The sequence below is a fragment of the Athene cunicularia genome, assembly GCF_003259725.1.
Source record: "Athene cunicularia isolate RWA chromosome 7 unlocalized genomic scaffold, athCun1 chr7_part1, whole genome shotgun sequence".
Classification (NCBI taxonomy): Eukaryota; Metazoa; Chordata; class Aves; order Strigiformes; family Strigidae; genus Athene; species Athene cunicularia.
The window spans coordinates 29,133,041-29,157,352 of NW_020799107.1; the positions used below are offsets into that span (position 1 = coordinate 29,133,041).

At 36.8% G+C, this 24,312-nt stretch overlaps 1 protein-coding gene across 1 annotated transcript in view; it reads right to left on the reverse strand.

Moving 5' to 3' along the window:
- The window catches only part of DPP10 (dipeptidyl peptidase like 10), a 236,361-nt gene that overhangs the window by 137,643 nt on the left and 74,406 nt on the right, over positions 1 to 24,312 (reverse strand). The window contains exons 3-4 of the mRNA XM_026852613.1: positions 13,543 to 13,637; positions 2,044 to 2,118 (exon numbers count right to left, since the gene is read on the reverse strand). Coding sequence (XP_026708414.1) covers positions 2,044 to 2,118; positions 13,543 to 13,637 — 170 coding nt within the window. The remainder of the gene's footprint in view (positions 1 to 2,043; positions 2,119 to 13,542; positions 13,638 to 24,312) is intronic.

The window sequence follows — 24,312 nt, forward strand, 5'->3', positions numbered from 1 at the left end:
ATCAGAATATTTGGAGGAAAAAAGGCTTGCTACCACATGTTCACAATAATGTTTTTTTGCAACTTCTGAGAGAATTGGCTTATACTCTTTTTGGTTATTTTCCATTCCACCCCAAGCAACAGGTAATTCTCAGAAGGTAACAGACTTCAATGGCATTATTATTATTTACATCTGACTGACAACATACAGCTATTAACCAATTTTAGCACCATCACCATCACTTCTAGACGATGTAACAATCAAAGTGTGCTTGTGGTTTAAAAGCCATGAGCCCAGCTAGAGTACTCAAGAGTGAGTATCACAAGCCTCATCCAGGACTACCACCACAAACTGCTTGTCAAAGCCTGCTCGCTTCCCATTTTAATTAGTTCTTGTCAATATACTTGAGCAAAGAAAACAACTAGATGCAAAATGTAAATGCTGCAAAGCTCATCCCTTTAGATACTACCAGGAACTAGACTACAAAAGGAAGAAAAAGTTTCTTCTTGAAGCAAAACCAAGAATGAAATACGGAAAGGGAGTTCTACTGCAAAGTCATATATTCAGCATTTATTGAGAGCAATTTGCACATCAGAGATCACATTTACTGTGGGGCAGGGTGTTACCATTCCTGGTGTTACTACATTTAGTTGTAATAAGGTGTGATGGATACATTATTTTTCTCTATCAGCTAGATATTCTATTTGTAAGAAAATCCCAGACAAACCAACCCACCCAAAAATTACAATTTCAGTAGATCAAAGGGGAAATTAAGACAGTTTGAGGGATTATTAAATTCTTCACACAATAAGAAGCAATCAAGAAGCACGTATTTTTCAGAGAGAATTCAAACTGGAACCCTTCACAATAAAAAAAACAGTGAATTGAACAACAGCAGTTCTTTTTCTGTTTTCTTGACACATGTATATCATAAAAAGAGCTGGATGCAGAATCCACTAGAACTGGTAGAATAAAACTGTATTTGGATCTAGTAAACCAATAATTTTATAACACCTTTAGAATATTTCTGATCAGCTTTCAGCACATTTTTCAGCTTGCAGATATAAGTATTAAAGCTTCAGGCATACAAATCAAAAGAGCATTGTTACTAGAAGGCCAGAAAAATTTGTATACTGACCTGGAAATGAATATTTTACTGTTCTAAGAATTGCAATCCACAACACACAGCTATCATATAATCAGTTACGAACACAAAACAATAAGTAAGCTACCATACTGTAGTATAGCAAGATAAACAATAGTAATATTTTCTCGTTTCTGAACACTGACTTCTGATATTAAGGTCACAGGTATTAACAGATTTTTTTCTATTTTACTGTTACAAAATAATTTAAAAAACCCCAATCAAACCAACCCAAACTTACTTGAAAAGACACTGAGTCTATCAAACCAGAACTATTCTGTAATGAAGAACATTTTGTATTTTAAGAGCACTTTTTATGCAAACACCAATATGCATGGAGGAGATTCTGAAAAAAAAAATTCCATTTTTGTTTGTGTTTACAAAACTCTATGTGGTATTATTGAGTGAAACTCTTTTTGACAACATAATAGCCTGCAAAATTTCTAAATACTATGAGAAACAAAGAATACACTGCATTATACAGTCCAAGAGACTTTCAGACTATCAGTTTTCAGACTACTGAAGCCAACAATAAAACTTCCATGACATGAATCAGCCTAGATTTTTTTTTTTATTATTATAGTCCATAAATGACATGTACTCCCATTTAAAACAGGAGGAATAGCAAACTATAGGTTTTCACATAATCAGCTCGTAACAGAACACTTTAAGAGTTATGAAACTTCTACCGCAAAAACCAGCATGACGCTTCAGAGGAGCCATGGCAATTTACCTCAGTTGAGAACCTTTCTGTACACACTTAAATACATACTTCACCATCATTGCATCAGAAGGTTTTGGGAAGAGAAATCAACTACATGTATCATATTATTTTATATGGAATCTCAAATAGAATATACAAAACAACAAGCATTTCAGTTTTAATTTAGAGGCTCTTTGATTATGAATAGTTGGCTTACCTGCTTAACATCATATGCAAGAAGAACGAATCTTAAGTCTGGTGAAACAGAGTATCTTGATGCTTTAAATGTTACCTAAAATGAAGTAACAATAGAAGTGAGTTTTCAAGAAGAAGGATCATTTTTTCCAAATATTTTTACAGTAATTTAAGAACTTCCCATTCATAAGACAGATCTGGTTTAGAACATCTATGCAATTTTCACAAAAGTGGGACTCAAATAATTCTTAGTCTATTTTGCTGGTATCAGTACAATGGCAACAGATGCATCTGACTTCAGCACTAAATACCAATTAAAAAGCTGAGGAGTTTTTTATCATGATTGCAAGCACTAAGCTCAAGGATAACAACTATAACCGATTCATTTCAGGAGGGTGAAGGAAGACACTTTGGTTGGTGTGTACTTCAGGAATGATTATACAGGAGATTCATCACTATGTTAGGCTTAAAGGTAACATACAAGAAAAAGAACAGGTGTGCACTGTGTCTCTATTGCTCTTCTTTTAACACCATATACATAAACATTTTGCAAGACAACTTGCACTAAAGAAAAACTCTTATAAGAAAGATAATGCTTTAGTGGAGAGCAAAGTGAAACATAAGGTAGCATTATAAAACTAATATTGCTTTACATCTATCCAAGACTACATGACACCCAATTGAATTCAGGGCTGTAATTTAATCAAGGGGTAATGTTGATGTCTGAAAGAATTTACCCTATCTAATATATGAGGGAGATAAGAATGTGCTTTAAAGGGCACCAAAGGAAATAATTTTAAATTAATCTCAAGACATCTCTTTGCAGAATGAAAGGAAAAGGGAGAAGTGGAAAATGCAGATAAGGATTAAAAAAGTAGGACAGAACAAATAAGAGAACAACAAAGGTACAATCCGAAGGAAAATAAACGAATAGCTATGCAGAACAAGAAATCTCCACTGTTCACATGAAGGCTTTCCCTTATTTTACTTCTTAAGCATCCTGTTTTGTTTAGCCTAATCATCATAGAATGGCTTAGGTTGGAAGCAACCTTAAAGATCATCCAGTCCCACTCCCCCACCATGAGAAGGGACACCTTCCACTAGCCCAGGTTGCTCAAAGCCCTGTCCAGCCTAGCCTTGAATATTTCTAGGGAGGGGGCAGCCAGAGCTTCTCTGAAAAACCTGTTCCAGTGTCTCACCACCCTCACAGGTAAGAATTTCCTCCTTAGATCTAATCTAAATCTACCCTCTTTCATTTTAAAACCATTACCCCTTGTCCTATCCCTACACCACATGAACAAGAGTCACTTGCCATCTTTCCTGTACCCCCCCCGAAGTACTGGAAGACCACTAAAAGGTCTCTCTGGAGCCTTGTCTTCTCCAGGCTGAACAACCCCAACTCTCTCAGCCTGTCCTCACAGCAGGGTGCTCCAGTCCCCTGAGCATCTGCGTGGCCTCCTCTGAACCTGCTAGAGCAGGTCCGTGTCCTTTGTCTGTTGGTGCCCCCAGAGCTGGACACAGCACTGCAGGGGGCGTCTCCCAAGAATGGAGCAGAGGGGAAGAATCCCCTCCCTCACCCTGCTGCCCACACTGCTCTAGATGCAGCCCAGGACACAGTTGGCTTTATGGGCTGTGAGTGCACATTGCTGGTTCATAGCCAGTTCTCCATCCACTGATACCCCTAAGGGCTGCTCTCAATCCGCTCATGGCCCAGCCTGGATTTGTGCTTGGGATTGCCCCAACCCATGGGCAGAACCTTGCCCTTGAATCTTCATGAGGTTTGCATGGTTCCACCTCTCCAGCTTGTCCAGGTCCCTTTGAATAATATTCCTTCCCTTCACTGCTAAACTAATGAACTGAACAAGGGTTTAAGGTACACAAACCAGAAGTCAGAAACTAATACATTCAGAGTAAAAAGAACAAGCAAAAGCTAATCTTCCAATAAACTGAAAAGATGCTATGTGTTGATACAGAGATTAAATTCAGGCTCCTAGGTTATATAATTAGAATCAAGCTATCCGAAGAAATCAAAGAGAAAAAATTAGTTTTGAAGATAAACTGCATTAGTTTGATGCAAGAGCATGACAGTATCAAAAGTTAGAAGATAAATCTGCAGTCTTGAGGAAAGAACAGAAAACAAACTTAAAAGCATCCTTTCGTATCTGTAAAGCATTCAGAACAGATTTCTACTGTGCTCAAACTAGCTCATATGAGTTAAACACCTTTAAGCAGAGACTATGTCAATGTCAATCTATGAATAACATTCCCTTTTCTTAGCACATCACTGAAAACATTTTTAGAAGTGGAATTTTGAAATTTCTTTGCTTTCTAGCAGTTTATTAATTAATACCCCACTACCTCAGTCTTCAGCAATATATAACCCAGGCAGCTTTCCAAATTCATTTTCAGCGAGTACAGTGCTTATAATTTCATGCATTTAGTAAAAATCTTCAGTTGCTAATTATTCCACCACAAAAGTAATGATGCACTTAATGCAAACACCTGAGTATCTCAGCTGCAAACTATTGGCAGTTTGAGGCAACACCAGCAACAGCCACTCACATATTCTATATCCAAGTGTAGAGTCTTGTGGATTTGGGATTTAAAAACATTTGAATCCTACTGAAGATGACCTTGTTCATTCAGTTTGCACTCACCTGAAAAACTCTGATTGCCTCCAGAAATGCCTGAGACACATGGTGCACATGCAATGCCAATAAGCTATGATCTCTTGATTGCAGGCAATGACATTATTCTTGCTAAAAGGAGCATAAAGCTGTTTCATACTTTTTTAAGTTTCACTTAAGAAACAAAATTAAAATTAGACCAGTGGAAATCATGTGTTCATTGCCAAAGCTGACAGCAATGCTGATTTCTCAAATTATCATAAAAACATAATTAGTCCATTTTTAAAGTTGGATTTATGATCAAGATTTAAAGAAATATATGTTTAATTCTAATAGAATTTCAGAGAGATTTAAGTGACTTAAAAGTCACTTAAAGTGATTTAAATTTCCTTAGAGTTCTGTTTTGGTGGTTTTGGGTAAAGACAAACACAATTTTGGCAATAAATTCAGAAACTGTCTCCTCATATGCACAGAAGAAGCCCTTCTATATTAACAACAGGGGAAAAAAAAAATTACCTGACTCATTCCTTCTGCCTAACACAGCAAGTAAGCTCACAGTCTGTGAGTACACTAAAACAAAAGACAGATTTCAGCTTTTTCCCATAAACATCTTTAAGGTATTTCACCAACAAACAGATGACTGACTCAATGGCTGAGGAGATAAGATCAGCTGGTGATAGGCTTAAAAGAAAGTTTCGGTCCCTGCTGTAAGAGGCAAGACATATGCCACTCATGCCCTTGGGAGGCTGACTATTGAGACAGTCACTACAGGGATTAGATATATTTATTAATTAAAAAGAAGTTTGTGAATACTCTGAAACCAAGTGTTTGTTCTCTTCTCAGGAGAACATATTTTTGAGTTTTAAAGAAAAATATCATATTGGAAACATTGGGAATTAAAAAACCTCGGGTGTCTTGTTATCAAAAATCTGGAGGATGCTTGTTGTGCTACCATGTCTGCATATCTGCAACTTTTCAAGCTTCTTGCTTTGTCAGGAGATATTTAATCTTTGTTCAGAAAGAGAGACCTAATGCTGCCCCTTATGAATATGCCTCTATGGTTTAGCTGTGCTTGATCTCTGAGAAATGTAGCTCTGGACAAAGAAGCTCTGAAACAAGGAGAAATATAGCTGGCTAATTAGGTATGGTCCCTGGATGCAGAAGCAGGGCTAGGTTCCCTGCACAGTATCAGCTAGTTAGGAGACTGGGGTAACTCAACACAGTGCTACACTGTGTCTTCCATATACACCCTCACCCCTTTTCAAACCACAACAGAAGAAAGGCAGAAGAGAAAGACAAAGTGAAGGTAATTTCCTTATGTCCCTAATATGTGTCAGTTCTGCCTAGCCACATTGAGACATAAAATCTTTAAGAAAACCATCAGCTGTATGCAACTAGAAAACACTATGACTAGATAAATTCATGGATTCCCTAAATTAGTTACATTTCAGACTGTTGCATAATTCTGAGCCAAAATCAAATGATTTTTAAATACCTGTATACTGCCTTCCCTTTTTAATCCACAAATCTATCATCCATTCCTCCTATATTGCTGAATTTGACATCATATAACTTTTTCAGACATGAAAGAATGATCCTATATCTGATCTTGCATTCCTCACCCAACCAAAACCCTACTGACTGTATAATTAGGTCTACCCATATTAAACATTCCATTTCTAGGTCTCTTTGAAATACCTCACGTGACATGAGTTTTAAGTCTTCTCCTGACAGTGATGCATGATGTGACAATCCCATGGACAAGCAATGACTGCTAGTCTCACTGTCACCATAGATTGCAAGGGTAAAAGCCAAATGGAGGCAAAATGTCACAGTCCATTTAAACAGTCTTTTGCCCTTCAGCTTTCCAGCTTCATTTTCTCATCCATATTCCAAATTTTTCTTGCTAAACATAGTTTTGTATGGAAAGAAAAGAAGATGAGAACCGCTTGAGACAGCAAGAGTGAAAGCAAGTGAAAAAGTGATTCTGCAACAAATAAACATAAGGGACAAAACCTCCCACACACACACACACACACACACTTGACTTCCATATTTCCATATGGACCACTAAAATGGAAAACAAAATTCTGATAAGCAATATCTTTTCAAGTTTAATTTCCAATGTCAATATTTTGAATTATTTATTTTTTTCATTTTGCATTTTATGTGTGTTTCTCTAACAGAAATACCTGTTATGATTATGTTCAGGAGAAGTTTTAGGGTGGGTTTAGGTTCTGCATTCTCAGCTGGGGCCCCTCAGTGTCACCTTCTTTTTATTCCATTGTTTTAAAACCTGGTTCTTAGTTCTTGATGTATTGGCTGCTCCCTTCATCTTTGCTCTATTCTTTCACCTACTATAAAATGTTCTAACTATTTTTGTGGATTTTAACTACTATGACATTTAAATCAGTGCCTTATTCATAATCTTTCAATAATATGCTATAGAGCAAACAGATGCACGTTACCTATAACATACAGCCCATAACATACATACAGTTTTACAGTCCAGAGCTGTAAAAACATATCCTTAACACCTGACAAACACTTTATAGTATTCTTTTTTCATAGTTTCAGTTGCATAGCTTTAAGTGAAATAATACATCACAGTTAAAACCTATTAGAAGAAATTTTCACTTTGGCGGAGCTTACTTTGTTTTTGTTGTTGGGGTTTTTCCTTTAGTTTTACCCCTCATTCTGTTTCAGTTTCTTGTACATCTACTTTCCCAAGAAATCCACATCTTCCACACTCCTATTATTATCCTTCTCCAATTATTGTTCAGTGCTCAGTTTACACACATTTAGGCTTTAAAAATTTTTGTTATTCATCCAGGATAAAATATTTCAAGACCATCAAAATGTTACTTTAAAGCCTGGTGGCAATTCTACTACTAAGGAACTCATGCATCTCTTTATATCACATACTTACATCTGTATCAGAATTTTAACTTAGTGGTATAACTGACCATCTATGTATGGGAGTTCATTAGCATTCGTAGATATTCAGCTCAGCATATCAGTCAGGCCTTGACCAAATGGCAATGCATAAGAGGAATCACATGGGACAAAATTACACTAGTTGCAAAATGAGAAGGCATTTGGTGTGTAGCAGTTTCCGCAGGTGGTGTCAGCAATCAAGTGAACAGTGGGATTTTCCTTCCATTACCACTGATGCGACTGAAGGGAGAAAATGGACCACGGGGAGGTTAGATGAGAGAGCAGCAGAGCATGTAGCCTAGCAGAAGAGCAAGCCTCGTAGCAGTAAAAACAGGGGACCTCTGAGAAGAGAGTCAGGTTGTAATTAGGAAAACGCACGATGCTTAGAATATTGAAAAAAACATGTGTTTCCAAGGTTACATTTCTTAATGCACTATTTCTTGTGTCACCTGAGCATTTAATCTAGATCCAAAAATCCTGCAGTGCTATGTGCTGTAACTGTTAACACTCAGGTTTCCCATCCAGCTTAAAAGATGAATGTGACTTAAATCATGATCTAAGCTGAACTCTACCCTATGGATGGGGGCCATCCTGGATGGGTGGTTCTCAAAAACACAAACCAAATTCTCCAAACCCACCTAAAACTCCTCATGCAGTCCCAAAATACTTTCATACACGAGAAGGTGATTGTAGGACATTAAAAAGATGTGAACAGACCTGTGTAGCTCACAGGAGCCTCACACCATTGCCTCTCTAGTAAAAAAATAACATCTTAACCAGTAAATCACAGAATTTTCTTTCTCCCATTCTCCATCTTTGACATAGTTAACCCTTAACTATTTTCTATATCAAGGAACGATCTCATCAGGACTACTATTTAGAGAGATCCCCCACAAAGCTACCCTCACCTGGCAGTTTGGAGTACCGTCCCCTGCATTTTGTATACTGAAGTATGTTTGTATGTCCTTCACTTGGACAAAACCCAGTGGCCACCACCAAATCACAGTGACTTTAAATCCTTTCCCCTGTCAGGTTTCCCCATCTCTGTGCACAGTGGTGCACTGCAACAATAAACTCTAACTCATAAAAAACCCTCTACTGAAAAGGTTTTGCTGAGGGGGTTATTTAACATTTAGAGGAGCATGGGAGAGCAGAGATAATGTTACAGTGTTCATAACCACCTATTTACAACATGTGTGGGTCATTAAAATGTCCAGTGTTGCAACAATTACTAATATTTATGTGGTTATATAATGTTGTTTAATGTTTTCACCATTATTCACCCTTTCATTAATCTCTTACGTGAGGGTCTTAAAATATAAGCATGTAAACTACTCTTGCAATTAAATCTGCATTAATCAACAAAGGAACTATAATTGCATTAAGATGCTGCACTGAGTTTACCGTCAAAAGAGGAAGGGGGTGTGGTGCTTGGGGAACACAAACCAAAAAAAATATCAAAAATAGGAGAATGATCAACAAGCAGGGCTGTTTATGAACAACCACAGAACAGTCCCTGCCAAAAGCTCTGTTCAGAAACAGAGAACTCTCATTCTCTGCTTTTGGCTGCAAGGCCTCCACAAGGTTTTCACAGCTGGGCTGCCACAGCCTGATAATGATTCATGAGCCAAGACTACTCCTGCTCTTCTTCCTCTTCTGATGACATCCCCCAATTAGTAAGTAGCAAGCAGTAATCCTTCTCTCTCTATCCTTGTGTAAAAGACAGTCCACAGTCATATGACAATACAACATAGTTTAGGGTATAGTCCTGGGTTTAGGGTATAAGCCCCTGGAAACAGGTTTGCATCTCAGTAATATTTGTTTGATGTGCACCAGGATACAGTTTCCCCTTGCGCTTGAGAAGAGTCAGGGAAAGGCACCGAAATCAAGGGGGAGAGCAAGTCAGGAATTGCTGGGTTTCAGAAGAGTCCAAAGCATGCAGCTGGGAAGAAGCTGTTGTAAATACAAGACCCTGTTCTAGAGTTTCCAAATTGAAAACAATTCTACTTGCATCATTGGGAATTGCAAACAAATCAATAGCCTTTTATTTGATGATTCAAAATATATCCCATCAACTACACTCAGAAGTCTTCAAGAGTCATGCTAGATTTATTTCTGACCCAGGATCCTGGACTGAGTGTTTGTTAGGGTGTATGCATAGTATCTGAATAATTTTGCATACATCCGTCACAAAAGCAGTGGAACCAAGGGCTAACAAAAACCAGTCTTACCACTTTCATAATTATTGCAGCTTTTTTTGAGAAGGAGAAATGAAGGCAAAATGTATGAAGGTTTCTTTCAGAGGATTCAACACATCTAGAAAGTACCATAACAAAACACAGTCCCTACACACGTTTTCTCTCATCTCTGTGTTTGCTTTTTTCATTTTGGCTTGGGCTTAAGGATTGTAAAACAGAGTAGAGGTGCTGAGCTAGAAGTATGATAAGGGTCCAGGTGGACAATGTCCCCTGAGCAAAAGAATCCACGTGGTCCTTCATGGTCTCCTCTCCAGCTTAGCCAGATCTCATGGCTGGGTTGTGTGTGAACCAGTAACCTGCTCTTAGCAACTTTATGTAATAGTTGACAGCAAAAGGTAAAACACTTGTTAAATATTGAAATTACTCAGATAAGTGTGGCGTAATGTTACTTATTTTGGAATTGTAGCGTGTAATAAAGTATTGCTTAAATGCTGAAAAACTGGTAGGCATGTCACTTAGGATCATGGTGACAGGCACCTCAGACAGATGATAGAGAACATACTGTAATCACATATCGAGGCAGCATTGAAAACATCAGGATGCCACACAGTGATTAATGTCTACGGCTTTTTTGGCTCTATTTAATAGAAGACTTACCCAGCCTCCAGCTGTTAGCATTTATATGCTGCTCGCTCAGAATATTAACTGTTTATTAGACATCTTAAACAGGATGTTCTACAGGAATACACTCAGATGACAAATATGTATTGGAAAATGTCTTTAAATTACGATATCCAGTGACACTAATAGATATTCTTTGTGCTTTACAAGCTACTCTTTTCACATATGTCACTGTATTTGTTATCCATAATATTGCTTTGCTGATAGTTTAATTGTATAAAGGCCAGATTATTTTACTACTAGATTGATTATAGTAAAGGATTTGATTAGAAAAGGACAAATGAAATGCAGTCATTTCATCTAGTTCTGAATAAAATCTAATGACACTGGAAAAAAAAAAAAAATTATGATGAAACTTTGGATAGATACTTCCCTATGGGAGAGAAATGGGCATCTTAGAATGACAAAACACTAACCTTTTTTCTTTCCAGGTACAGGAATATTTTTAGGGGATTTTTAAAAAATCTTTATACATATGTTTTTTTAAAAATGCACTCTGCTTTTTTGCTGATATACACACATAGTGAGCATAGCAGCTCTTCAGTAGGTCTATCTGACTTACAGACAGTAAGCAACACAGCGAAGGATAAAAGAAATGTACTTTGCACAAAAATGGCAGTCTCCAAGATGCAAAAGAAGAGACAGTGATCTGGATACAGTGGAAGATTGCTTCAGGGGATTAGTAATGAGGAAAAAAGAAAATCTGTTTTGAGCTGCTGGTTCAAATAGAGCCTCATCAGTAGTGACAAAGACTCACTACTAGTCCCTTGACTCTGTGCAATGAGTTTATCATGGCAGTTCAATTTTCAGTGGACAATTATCAACATTACCAAGAAAAACCTGCCACTTCTGGGGGGCTGCTGCAGAGAGGCAAGCAGAAAAGGGAATGCAGATTGAAAACAGACTAATAACTCCCATCAAAATGTGACACTTACTCTTTGATAGGGAAGAATGAGGGAACTTGCATTGCCACTACTTATGCTGGATCTGTATTTTTTACTAATACAAGACATCTCTGCAGAGTCATTAAACCAGCATCACTCTAATTATGCACCAGTGATTAAGCAGATGTGACACTGCGCGAGGAAAATGTTTGATAAACGATCCAGGTGTCTAAACTTGTAAGACTACACTTAGCTGTGTGAATTGAGGGACAGTGGAGCTTAGACGAACAGGGAAGCTTTTGATTTCAGCCATACAGTCTGCCTCTGTAATGTTATGATCTCCTGAAAGGATCACTGGCCACCTTGTCAACAGACAAGTCGGCACAGGAACATTTCCCATTGCTGTCTGCCAAGTATACACCAACAAACTTACTGAGTCTTCTGCTCTGTTTTCAGCTTTTTATTCTACTTCCATATGAATAATCATTGCTGGAATTCACTTTATTTACCTCTAACACTCTTAGCTTTTGACTGTACAGAAAGGAGCTTTGCAGGAAAAAACACGTCTTTATTTGTCTCTGTTCCACACATAACTGTTAAATGGTTGCTTAAATATTACCCATTTTGGATCAGTTTCCCACATTTCTAACTAAGAATAGGTATTTAGAGCTCTCTCAGTCTGTGTGACTTAAGGATGAATCAGTTCCATATAAAGCCCAGATAAGAGCAATGTTGTGAAAAGAAGTGATGCTTGCAGCATGAAGCAGCCTGTCCATACTGATCCATCGTTACTTGGCAAGACTGGTTTAGCATAATGGCCTGAATAGCTTGTCATGTTGGCATTACACTTGACATCGTATGAGCCAAATACTTGCAGCCAAAAGTATATGAATTCATCTGTAAGGAAACTCAAGTCTTGTCATTAAAGTCAAGTTTTATAGGCAGGGATGTCCAAGCAGCTGCTTGTATTCAAGGGATACACTGAAGGCAATACATAGGCCTGACACAGTTAATCCTCTACATAGCCAGGCAAGCACTCACATGGATAAGAGGGAAAACGCTTCTGCAATACTTTGTGGTTTGTACTTTATAGTAATTCATCTTTTCACGCCCTTTTAATTGTGTCTGCCAGCCTTTTTTGGGCTAAGAGGTACCTGGAGGCACATCCCAGTATATAGAAGGGTGCAGCTTGTACAAAGGGAGCCTCACACACACCGCATCAAAATACAATACTCTCCTCCCTTCGCCTTCATCTTTACATTGAGCTAGGAAGTCAGCATCAAGTTCTTTCTCCTGAGCTTCTCCTCTTTATAGTTTGAGGAGTTAGAAGAAAAGGTCACCAGGGGCTTTACATTTTGAAAGGAGAAATCTGTATCAGCAAAGGCCAGGAACAGACCAGGAATAAAATCAGCTTTTGCCAAAGACCACTGATGAAAATGAGTCATCCTTTTGGGTCTGCAGGTGCAAAAGATTTTACTAAATTAAAAATACAGGGATTAACAACAACAGCCAGTGGTCTGTATGGAGTATTTATGAGGAAAGACTGACAAGCCACGTGTTTATGCTGCAAAAGCCTGATAAACGAGAATTACAGGGTAGGATATAAGTGGTATCACTGAGAATAACAGCAGCAAGCAAAGCAAAAGAAAATGTAGACTAAGGCATTAAAGCATTTCTTAGCAATTACTTTTTAGTCAGAAACATATGCAAACTACTCATTATATACTAGTTATTGGTCAAGAAGAATAATCCCCAATCATCTAGTTTGCCATTAAAGGAAAATCTTCATATGATTTTTGAACACTTTTCCCCTTTTCCAATAGTGAAAAGCTCTCAACATTTTGCATAACATACTCCCATTTTATGAAATCTTTTATAATAGACACCAGGTAGATTCACCAGCACATATGCCAGGCATGATCCTTCAAATGGCCTGACCAAAGCATGGACTATAGCCAGCAACATATCCTCCAACATCTTGCTTATTTACATGTAGGAATAAAACAACAAATAACTTCAGCCAGAAATCATGCACTGACAGAGGAATGGATTACACTTTCCATTTATACATAATCTAGTCTAGGTTATAAACATATTTTCTGTAACCTTTAAATATTGTACTCTCTCACTCCTGTTGCAGGAAAAAATGTTAGCCGACTTCCACTAAATAGTAAGTAAATAATATATTACTTACAAAAGTTGTATTTTCCAATAATAATGTAGTTGTATTTGTTTCTACATTCAGCTCAACAACATGTCCATTCCTATTTTTATACACCACTGTTGTATCTGCAACAACAAAGGTATTAACAGTTAACAAACATATTTGAGTATTTAATACTTCTGTAGAGAAAACCAGCATATAAAGGTTATTAGAATATTACAATATGTAAACAAGATTGAGAGAAGCATTGCACTCATGGTATCTACCTTTGTTGATCTCCCTCACAAGCTTCAAAAATACCAGTTTATGCCTTATAGCATGCTGACCTCACTGAAAAATATTTCACTTAAATGGAAACATTTTCTATTGAAAAAATATATCCAGTGGGATTGCTGTGAATGAAGTGACATCTTGAATATAAAACCCTGGTAGCACTGTCAATCTGACACTTTAAGGTCCAACCATATGCACTAGGAAAAGGGTCATACACAAAAGTAAATTTTTGCAAAGAAAAAAGCCTTTACTGGACACCATATTCACATATCTCCTTAGAAGTGATTCTAACAAAACTTCTGTACTGTTCTGTATCTCCGGTAACAGGATTGACAAATACATGTACTGTATCTTAAGACAGTCCATGTCCTGTGCAATTAGTGCTGGGCCACAGAATACTAGATCATCACATAAGCTGAATGTTAGCAAAGGAGGGTTAAAGCTAAATAGGTCCATTTGTAGAACATATAAAACACTGTAGAATGAACTGTCATATTTTTTTTCCTTCTACCACCAACTTGATTTATAAATTTCCATAAAAATATAATCTAATACACCTGAACTAAAGAAAAAAAAAATACAGAATTAGTTGTGACTCAGACGAAAAAGGCTTTGTATCTGTATTAGTACCTGTAAAATTACCAAGAAATACAACTACATTAGCCTTGATTTAAAACAAGAATTGGTTCCAAATTTCCCACTATTTCTAAAAAAAAGATTGAATAGATTGACTGCTGATTCTTTCATGTTATTTAAAACCCATGTAAGAGATTTATATTTAATCAAATGAAACTTCTGTTATAAAAATGAAGAAAGCATAAGAAAAGTTCTAAATTAAGCCTAAAGGAAACACAAAAGAACTTTACTAACCCTCAGTAATGTCAGAAATTCATTACAGATCCCTGAATTTTATGAAGTGGGAAGTAAACATGACTAGAGAAAAAGGTTATGCTATCATAAAAAATATGCCTCGTTTATTCAGAAAAATGAAGCTGTATTTTAATTGACTCCACAGAAACTCCAGATATACAGCACTAGAGAATATCCTCTGGTATGTTCTCTAAAATTAATGAAGCCTCATTTGAAGAGCTTACAAAGCTATTTTAGGATCATGGCTGGGAAGTGGGGTGGGATTGATGGAGTTTAGGACTATTATTAGTGCTACTGTTTAGGAAGGAAAATTAGATTGTGAAGTGTAGAATTAACAGTAACTTCTTATAAAGAAAAAGATTTCAAATATTCATTTTGAATAAAAAGTAGTAACACTGTAGAAAGTTATTTTGGTTTCAGGTTACTAGCTACTACAGAATATTAAAGTTCTTGAAACTTCTTGTAAGGTTTTTTTTCATGTATTCTTTTAGGTACCCTAGCACTGAAAAGAACTGTCCCCAATTATGAGTAAACCATAATGTGAGAAATGGCACATATAACCCAGAAACATAGAACAGCTGTCAACAACTAGCCTTGTTCCTTCCCACCACTCGAACAGTGCTCTGAAGAATGCATTTTTGGTCCATAGTTGAGACTAACATGATACCCAAATCCAAACAACAGTATCAGAATATAACTCCTTCTCAGTTATCTACTTTTCCACATCCCACCTACATTTGGCCAATAGGATTTATAGCATCGTGCCTCATTAATTAATCCTACCATGAACATTTCACCCAAATAAAGAATTTGCCCTTAAAATTGTTAACATGACCGTGAGTTAAATATACAGTCCTAGTGCTTTTCTTGCAAGTCATACACATGGTGTGAAATGGCATTTGGAATAGCAAATACCGTGAAGGACATAAATTAAAGCCTTTGTTCTCAAGTTAGAAGAGAATTTATTCAAATGATCAAAACGGAAAACTGAGCCAGACCTCTTCAAAAGGCACACTTTACCGGACAGTTATTATACCTCTCACTGAACTTGGGCTTTCATCTCTATATTGGATTCAGTAGTTAACTCCTGAAGTGCATAAATTAAATGAACACTTGCAAAATGCATGGATATTCTCAGATGAAAGACAGTATCAAAATATCATGCAAGCGTTGAGCATAAAGACAGTCTTCAAAAATAATCATATCAATTTATATGGAAGTCTCACTTCAATCAATAGCTTGTCAGGCTGGACAATGTGATAGTTGATGGTCACACAACACAATGATGATTTTTTTCATTGATAGCTCAAATGTAAATAAGAGTTATAACATACATTTGTTCTGAGATTTTTGTTACCTTGAGTCAAAAAGTCTACAAAAGAAAGTAATACCTAGTCCTTAAAATTGTCCATTTACACAACTGGTTGATTTAGTTTATTATTTTGGAATCTTTGTCACAAAAAAAGTTTGAGGATCCCTGACACTTCACAAAGCCATTCAGAGAAGGAGAATTCTTACTTCAAAGAAATTTTCGTTTAATTTAAAACAAAGAGTAGTATCATGTAGAAGCCTCTAGGCTGTGCACAAACTGCAGCACTGAAAAGCCACATTACCCATCTAAGGACATCACAGAAAGCATTCTGTGTTCAGCAAAGGAAAATGTGAAGAAGCCTCTATAAAGAACATGTGTTATCAAGTCACCAGCCCTGGACGAAGTACACAAAACAGTAATTGAAAATTTCCTGCTTGTAATAGTTCTCAAATTTCTGAAAACTTTGGAAGCTCCAGACCACTGGATGACAGTTTATTCTGTTCTAATAAAAGGTGAAGACAGACAACCAAAGGTCTGTACATAAGCTATTCTAACATCAGTCCCAAATAAAACAGTGGCACCATAAATCCAGGATTCTTCCTACAAAATACTGTCTAGCAATATCATTAATATCTGATAGCATTTTATGGAACACAGATCTTGTTAAATAAAGTTTGACAGGGTTATGTTTGATATTGGCAACTATGCTGAAACTTTATATTGGGTTTATTTCAAGGTATTTGATTTATTTTACGACACCATGGTTCCAAAGCTTACATTAAACAGAATTAACTGGAAATACATTAGAAGGATTAAAAATAGTATCACTAAGAAAAATAAAGAGGAAGACAGGGTACTCCTACAAAGTGATCAGTCTCATCTGGTTAAATAGTCATTACTGTACACAGAAAACTCGAAGAACAGCGATGATAAGAAAAACTTATGGGTTTATACAGATAATTACTGTACTATGTATTCTCAATGACAAAAAGAGTTAATGCAGTTTTTCAGTGTAAGTATTATAGATCACAAGTAAAAGTCCTAGAGTGATTTTAACTCTGCTCACACCACTCATGAGATTGACAGTATTATAAAATGTCCAGTTCCTGGAATGCACACTGTAAGAACTGGAAATGAGTAAAGAGGAATACTAAGAAATTGGCAGTGTAACTCTGGATCAGAAGGCAATCAAAAATGCAAGGTTGGAATGGTTAAAACCATTCAGGTTAACAGAGGGAACGTTCAAAGACAGCTAGGTCATATATATATACATAGTTAGGGAAAAGTTGACAACATGTATGGAGGCTGGGATGTCTGAAAGAGCTCAGCAAAGGAGATGACAGAATCAGCAGCCCTGGGAGGTTTTTTCTTAAATATATGCTTTAGATCTCCATGTCAAGAATTAGTTTAGTCTGAACGTGGGTAAAAATATAAAAGGTTGAGTTTGGAAGGCTGTTGCAATCTCTTCTGGCCTGGAATCTCTGGATTTAACTCTCTATTTATTTTCTCATCCCCTTCTGCAATGAATCTTTGGGAATGCAGGATTGTCTGCAAAATATAACTCGTGTTTGTAGCTCTGTGCTAAGACAATTTTAATAAAAATCTCAAACCTTGGGTTCTTTTAGTTGACTGCTTGTGGGATCAAGGGATATTTATTCTTCATTCTGATACATAATTTGTCTCCTGTTTGTGCCTTCTACTCCATTTTCCTAAACAGACTATCAAATATTGATCTCAGCCGCAGATGGGATACTGGGGTTGGTTAGTGCTGCAGCAGCATTCAGAGAATTGACATGGGAATATGCCTGGTATGATGCTCAAAGGCACAGTGTCAAAATTCCACAAATCTCAGAAGAGAAATTCTTCCCCAGCAGACAAAATGGACTACCCCTCCTTCTCCCCTCCCCTGCCTTACCCTGCAGCAGGTGGTTTAGTTTACCTGCTGAGATGGCTCTGGTACTGCTTACCAAGTTGATTCGCTCAATTGCAGGGGTTTCAACAAAGAATGCCATAAATATGTTTCCTGTTCTCTGTACTGCATATTTAAGGTTTTTCATCAGAACTGTATGTCTAGTTTAATTAAAGTCATTGGGTTTGTTAGAAAACAAACGACATGTCTGCCTGAATAAGAAAACAAACTTGGTGATTCAGGCAGACAGAAAAAGGTACAGTAGGCTCAGCTGTTATTATAGATAACTATGTTTGGGAAAAATTTATTCCACCTTGATTTTGAGCTTATTTCTAAAGCTGACTTTGAGGGACGGTGCCTAGTGGACATGCAGCTCTGTAGATCAAACGAGCTGCTGAACTTTTCTGGCTTTCACAAATAATGCAATATTAAATATCACATGAAAACAAACTCTAAACCCAAAATTCTTCTGTGATTATCACAGCATAATGATTTCACCTGACTCAGCAACATAAATATTATATCCTTTTATATTAGCTACAGAATCAATAATAATTTTATTATTGTGAGGCTAAATGTCAAAATTCTTATGCTATTGTTTATTTTTAAAAGTAAATTTTTTCATCATGTACTCTTATCTCTAGGCAAAGAAGGTGGAACACATGTTCTGCTGTAATGATTAATCCATACAATTTAAATCAGTTTCGATGTATATATCAATGTCATAAATATCACCCTCAGTGATGCAACTATGACGTAAACATGGCATCATCATAATCTCAGGTCTTTTTTAAAATGAAAACAGCATTTTATATAAATAGTTTTACTAAGGCTATTGTTCCTGTTTTAGGTTCAACACTGGTAAAGGTTCTGCTCAAGAACAGGATATGTGTTGTTGGCAGGAGATAGCTCTGTACTGTGCCTGACCTAATATATATTCCAAGGAATGTCAAAGTACAGGCAAAATATCATAAAATGTGAAGAAATCAATGCAAAACTTTCATATTTGACAAGCAGCTTGATCCCCATCAATTCCGCAATAACTTCCTTAGCCTCATTTATTGAATTTACCCTCATTTATTGAACTGACAACACTCTGCCATGTCCTAAATGCTACAGAATTTATTTGCAGCACTCACTGTTCCAACTAGCTTCACACAGCATCATATATGTTCACATATCTAAAAAAAAATCCAGGCCCTTTTAAATTAAAATTTAAAATTATGTATTATGTGGGAGGAAAAAAACGGACTAATTCCCATCCTTATAAATACATTACTATCACTGAAAATCAAGTCCTGAATTGTGCTAGTGTAAGAATTTGGCCCAGGGTCTACATGGTCTTTAACAATTCAGCTTTCTGAAAGCAGGACACTGAATGGTGGTGGCTTATTTGATGAGTATAAATTCTGACTTCACATGTCACTGAAATTAAGCAACTCATGCTGTAATTTAAGATACACAGACTGGGTTGAAAGGGCAAGTTACCACATACTTTAAAGCAAATCTAAATTGTGACTAAAATTCCATATTCCAAACTTAAAAACTTACTATTGTTTAGAGCCAGCCTCTATTATCTTTACTCAAAATTATCTGTATCTGTAAGCAATGCTATAAGAAGTGATATCTAGACTGCAATTGATTTGTCAAATAATTATTTCAATTATTGTTGTCTAATTATTTCAAACAAGTTGTGCAACGTTAGTTCACTGAATTGTTTCTTTATTCTCTTTCACTAGTTTCCCAAATGAACATTAATTATTCTTTTATCAACTTGAAGAACAAGATTTACCTACAGAGATCCATTGCACCTTACTTCACAAGTATACAATTAATATTAAGTAAGGCAACTATTTCCTCAGAAATCAACCTTTTCCTTGCTTACAGATGAACAAGCCTGTTGTGTTAGAAACTTTATTACATAGCATTGCTTTCCTGCTCCAAAGAATTAGAAAAGACAACATAAAAGGTAACAGATAAAGAAGATGTACAAAAAGCTGAAGTGATTTGCTGCAGGTCACAGGCCATCAATAGCACATTGAGGAACTTAGGTCTCAATTTTTAGTCCAACGCGCAAAATTGATTCAGCTTTCTAGTAGCTGGAAGTTTCCTTCTTCTATTGGTGGTATCTGCATATTCATACCTGTACATGAGACAAAAAGCTCCAGGCTACTTACCATATAAACATTTTTATTTCTCTCACCAGTCACTCCAAGAGTCTCCCTGTGTGCCTTAAACTCTTGACACACTTATTAACTGCATATTTCAGCTGTAAGTCAAGAGAAAGCTAGTCATGTCCTACATGTGAATGAACAAAGGTGATCTGAAATGTTTTGACATTTCTGTAGGCCTCTAAATCTGGGATATATTATAAGAGATCACAGACCAAAAGAGATATAAGGCATGACCGGTCAACTAAGAGTCATCAGTGTTGTACTTGGAAAGATCCAACAGCTTCAGGAACAAGTGGGGTTCGCCTGATAAAGCATAAAAGCTGGAAAGCTGCCCTGCATGGACTCTGAGAATTTGTGAAAACTTAAGGAGGCAACATAGGCTCACTAAAGCCACAGGAGTTAGGAGATTCCTATACCTAAGCCTCCAATACTCTCTGCGTGCTTCCTCTTAGCCATGCAAGAGTTGTGTTTCTACCAGTGGGCTTATTTTATTAAATTTTATTCTATCCTATTCACAGAGTTTTAAAGATGTGAATTTTAACCTGTGAATACATACCTTGTTTTTCCTCTAGCCTTTAATAATCATCATAGCAATCCAAGCTTACTATAAAACCAAAAGCTGTGTAGTTTATAAATCCACATTGCCACCACGTTCACTGAAATTACCTTGAATAATCTCTGCAACTGCTAACATTGACAAGGAGTAACAGTTGAAAAGTACTTCTTTGGAGAAAAAAACCCTAATTCCTACTAAATTCACAGTACTGTTAATGTAAATTTTGTTTGCCAAACAAAAGTACTTTGCTAGAATATTTGCTAATTTTGATTCTTTGTTGATAATAAAGTTTATTTCATGGTAACTCCTGAGATAAACTTGTGTGGATTCATCAATTTCAATAGAGACATGCCAAGTCCAACTTGCTAGGACCTGTCTCAGTAGTGTTTTAGATATTACTATTGAAGAAAAAGCTGATTTATAAAGAAGGTAAATGGAGCACAGGCAGCTAAATGCTGGCTAATTTGTACATAGCACTGTAAATCTCATCCTAAACACGTTGCCTAAATGAGCCCAGAAGTACGAGGCACTGACATTCTTTTAAGTATTCACATCCTAACCCCCCTTCAATTACAAATGATGAGCATTACAGAAATCTGATGGACTTTTGTCCACTTTGTTTTCTCTGTTCCCATGATAATACAGAACACAGACGCAAATCTGGGGCTTTTCCCTATCCAGCGAGTACCATAGCAAGAGGAGTAGATACATCCTCCTGTAACTCTAGCAGAGCCTGCCTTTTGCTTGGCGGGAGGAGGTCCAGCTGATGAGCCCCAGACTCCTGTTTGAGGGAAGGGCCCAAGAAGTTTGCTGGGGATACAGCAGCATCAGTACTTAGGCAGTTTTGTAAATAAAAAAAACATCAGATATTGAGGCAATCTATCAAGCAGTCTTGAGAGCATAAGTAGCAAGAAAAACTGAAGGCAAGAGAAAGAGAGACATCCAAGCAAAGCTTAACAATCTGCTTAACAATATCTAGAATACAAAGGCCTCAGGGCAATCTTCTGAAATTACCAACAGTGTTAACCTGAAGACAGTAAATGCTTGTTCTCCCATTGAAAATATTTACTAAGTTTCGTTTTGTTTAACTAAAATTCTGCTTTGCAGCACAAACAGCAGCATTAGCAAGCCAGAGTCCTCATTTTCCCATATTTTACATCTTTTTTAAATACAAACATGAGACAAGGTTGATACCTTGCTGTCAACACATACGTCAATCAGCGCTTGCTGTACACAGTACTATTAGAACTGCAGATGGCATTTCATTAAATTGATTATAGAAAATGTCATGCTAATTAAAATTGAGAATGCTTTCTGTTTTAATGAACAGGAGGTGCTAGACAAATCTTTGTCTAATTAAGTGTTTGCTAATTAAATAAAATAGTCATTTACAAAGATATTACAGATACAGACCAAATTTCAATATGTCAGATAAATCATGTGTCAGCTGAGCAAGATTTCCACTGCTTTTCTAAAAGTTTAGGCTCTTTTTAGTAGTACTTCCAAGAAAACATTTATTCTGAACTAGTTTTACAATGTAAACTGTGACTCTTCCAGTCAATCTTTAATTCTATAGAAGATGACCTACTCAAAATGGCTTGCAAAGTTGTAGACACAGGTAATTCCTGTACTTTCTGACTTCTGCAGGTCTCCACTTCCCTTTTCCTTTCATGTCAAACACCAACTAACCAAAACTGAGGTGGAGATCTTATGGCACAGTAGCTACAGAAATGGAAGTAGCACAGTCACGGAGGCACCACACAAGCAAATTAGCTTTGCTGAGAATGTGGACTTCTCAGTTATTACACTGAGATACATTAACGTGAAGATAGAGCCTGAGAGAGCAGATCTCCACTGTTACGCTGATATGGATGGATTAATCAGCCTAATCAAAATCAACATGGATTTTTTTTTTTTAATTATGCTTATTGCATGTTGTATAATTGTGCAGAAAGGGGTAAATAGCACAAATTGGGAGTGCAGGCATTTGCACAAAACCTATCCTCCTAACCTTCTTCAACTTCAGAATAAAGTCATTAGACACTCTGAATTGACATGCAAAATTCAAATGTCCATCCATAATCAATATATCTTCCTCTTTTCCTAATGTTGGATATCATACCAAGACATACTCAACTCATGCTGATTTTCAGTGGTTCCCATTACTTTTGTATATTATTAATGTATGAAAATCCTCAACTCTTCTCAACAGTCACTATTCACTTATAAAATTGCAGATTTCTTCCATATCATGCAATGGCACAGGATTGGGCCTCATTATTACAACTGCTGATATCCCCATGCAAGCACTTCAGATGGGACAGAGGAAGTGGACAGCTCTTGAATATTAACAAATCCACTGGGGGATTTACAAGCAAAAAAATTACAATAGTGAAATATATAGTGCACTTAAACCAAGTCTTCTTGAGTTTGAACTGAACTCGTGAGGAAATATTCATTTTAGAGCTGTGGAAGGTTGTAAGGTGGACACTGACCATCAGCCACAGGTAGTAATGTCTGTGATGAGCTCAGCTGGAAGAACATGACCGTCTGCTGCCTAAGCAAGTCACTTCTACACATGTTGAAAAGATATAAACACAAAAGCTGAATTACTTCACAAAGACAACAAAGATACAGCTAGATAGACTGAAATGTATGCAATCACAGAGAATGTAGTTGAATAAAGTTCCAGTGACTGTACCGGAGCTCTACCCAGACACACTGTGGAATTCAGATGTGCCGTCAACTTAGTTATCACATAAAAACTAATCTCACCCGGGTTTCTGAAAGATATATTCCTCTTCTATGTACTGCCATGATAACAAAAAGCTGTTCTAATTTAGATATTGCCACATTTTTCCTACAGGTTTACCAATTTATTAACAGGTAACTTAAATTCCAACCCCCTGAGGGCTTGGCTCATTCCATCCATGGCAGATGACAGAAATAGCTTGCTGGAGCTATTTCTTCTCCAGTCTTGTTAGATGAAGTAAAAGCTCGCTCTTCTTCAGTCTTCCTGGATGGAGAAATCTTCCTGCAGTTTTCTTCTACTCCCCTAGGACTCTGCTTTGGAGCAAGCATAGCACCTCTACACCTGCTCACTCAGACTTCCCAAATCCAGGCTGTCTCAGAAGGGTCGGTCTCATTTTCTCCATTTCAAGAGTACACTCACAATAACACAGCTACAGCTGAGCTCCAGCCTTCTGAAACAGTCAACACACCATGTGACAGCAAGATGTTAACTTACATCATTAAAGGAGCTGTCTAACAATTCCAAAAACTTGAAAGAAAATAGGAGCTATGCCATAATTAATCTCTATCAGGAGTAATAAAGGTCTCCTTCACTTTTAGAACACAACTGGACAAAACACTACAAAGCAAATGGATAAAAATAAATGAAAATGCAAAGATCTAAGTGTGTACTAGCAAAAATGGGAGGCAGTTATCTAACCCAAGGAGCAGTCAGTTGATGGACTAAAACACAAGACTTGACTATTTCTGCAATTTGTTCTGAACACTTTTTTCATCCCACTTTTTTTCTAATGCAGAAATCTCCATCTGTATTTCTGTCATTACTGGGAGGAAAATGTTAGGGATATTCATTTCCCCCCCTAGAGCAAAGCACTAAACATGATTTCATGGTGTTAAAAGCTAGGATAATAGACTTGAGCCTATTAGTCCATTTCAATTTGTTTGAAATGCAATT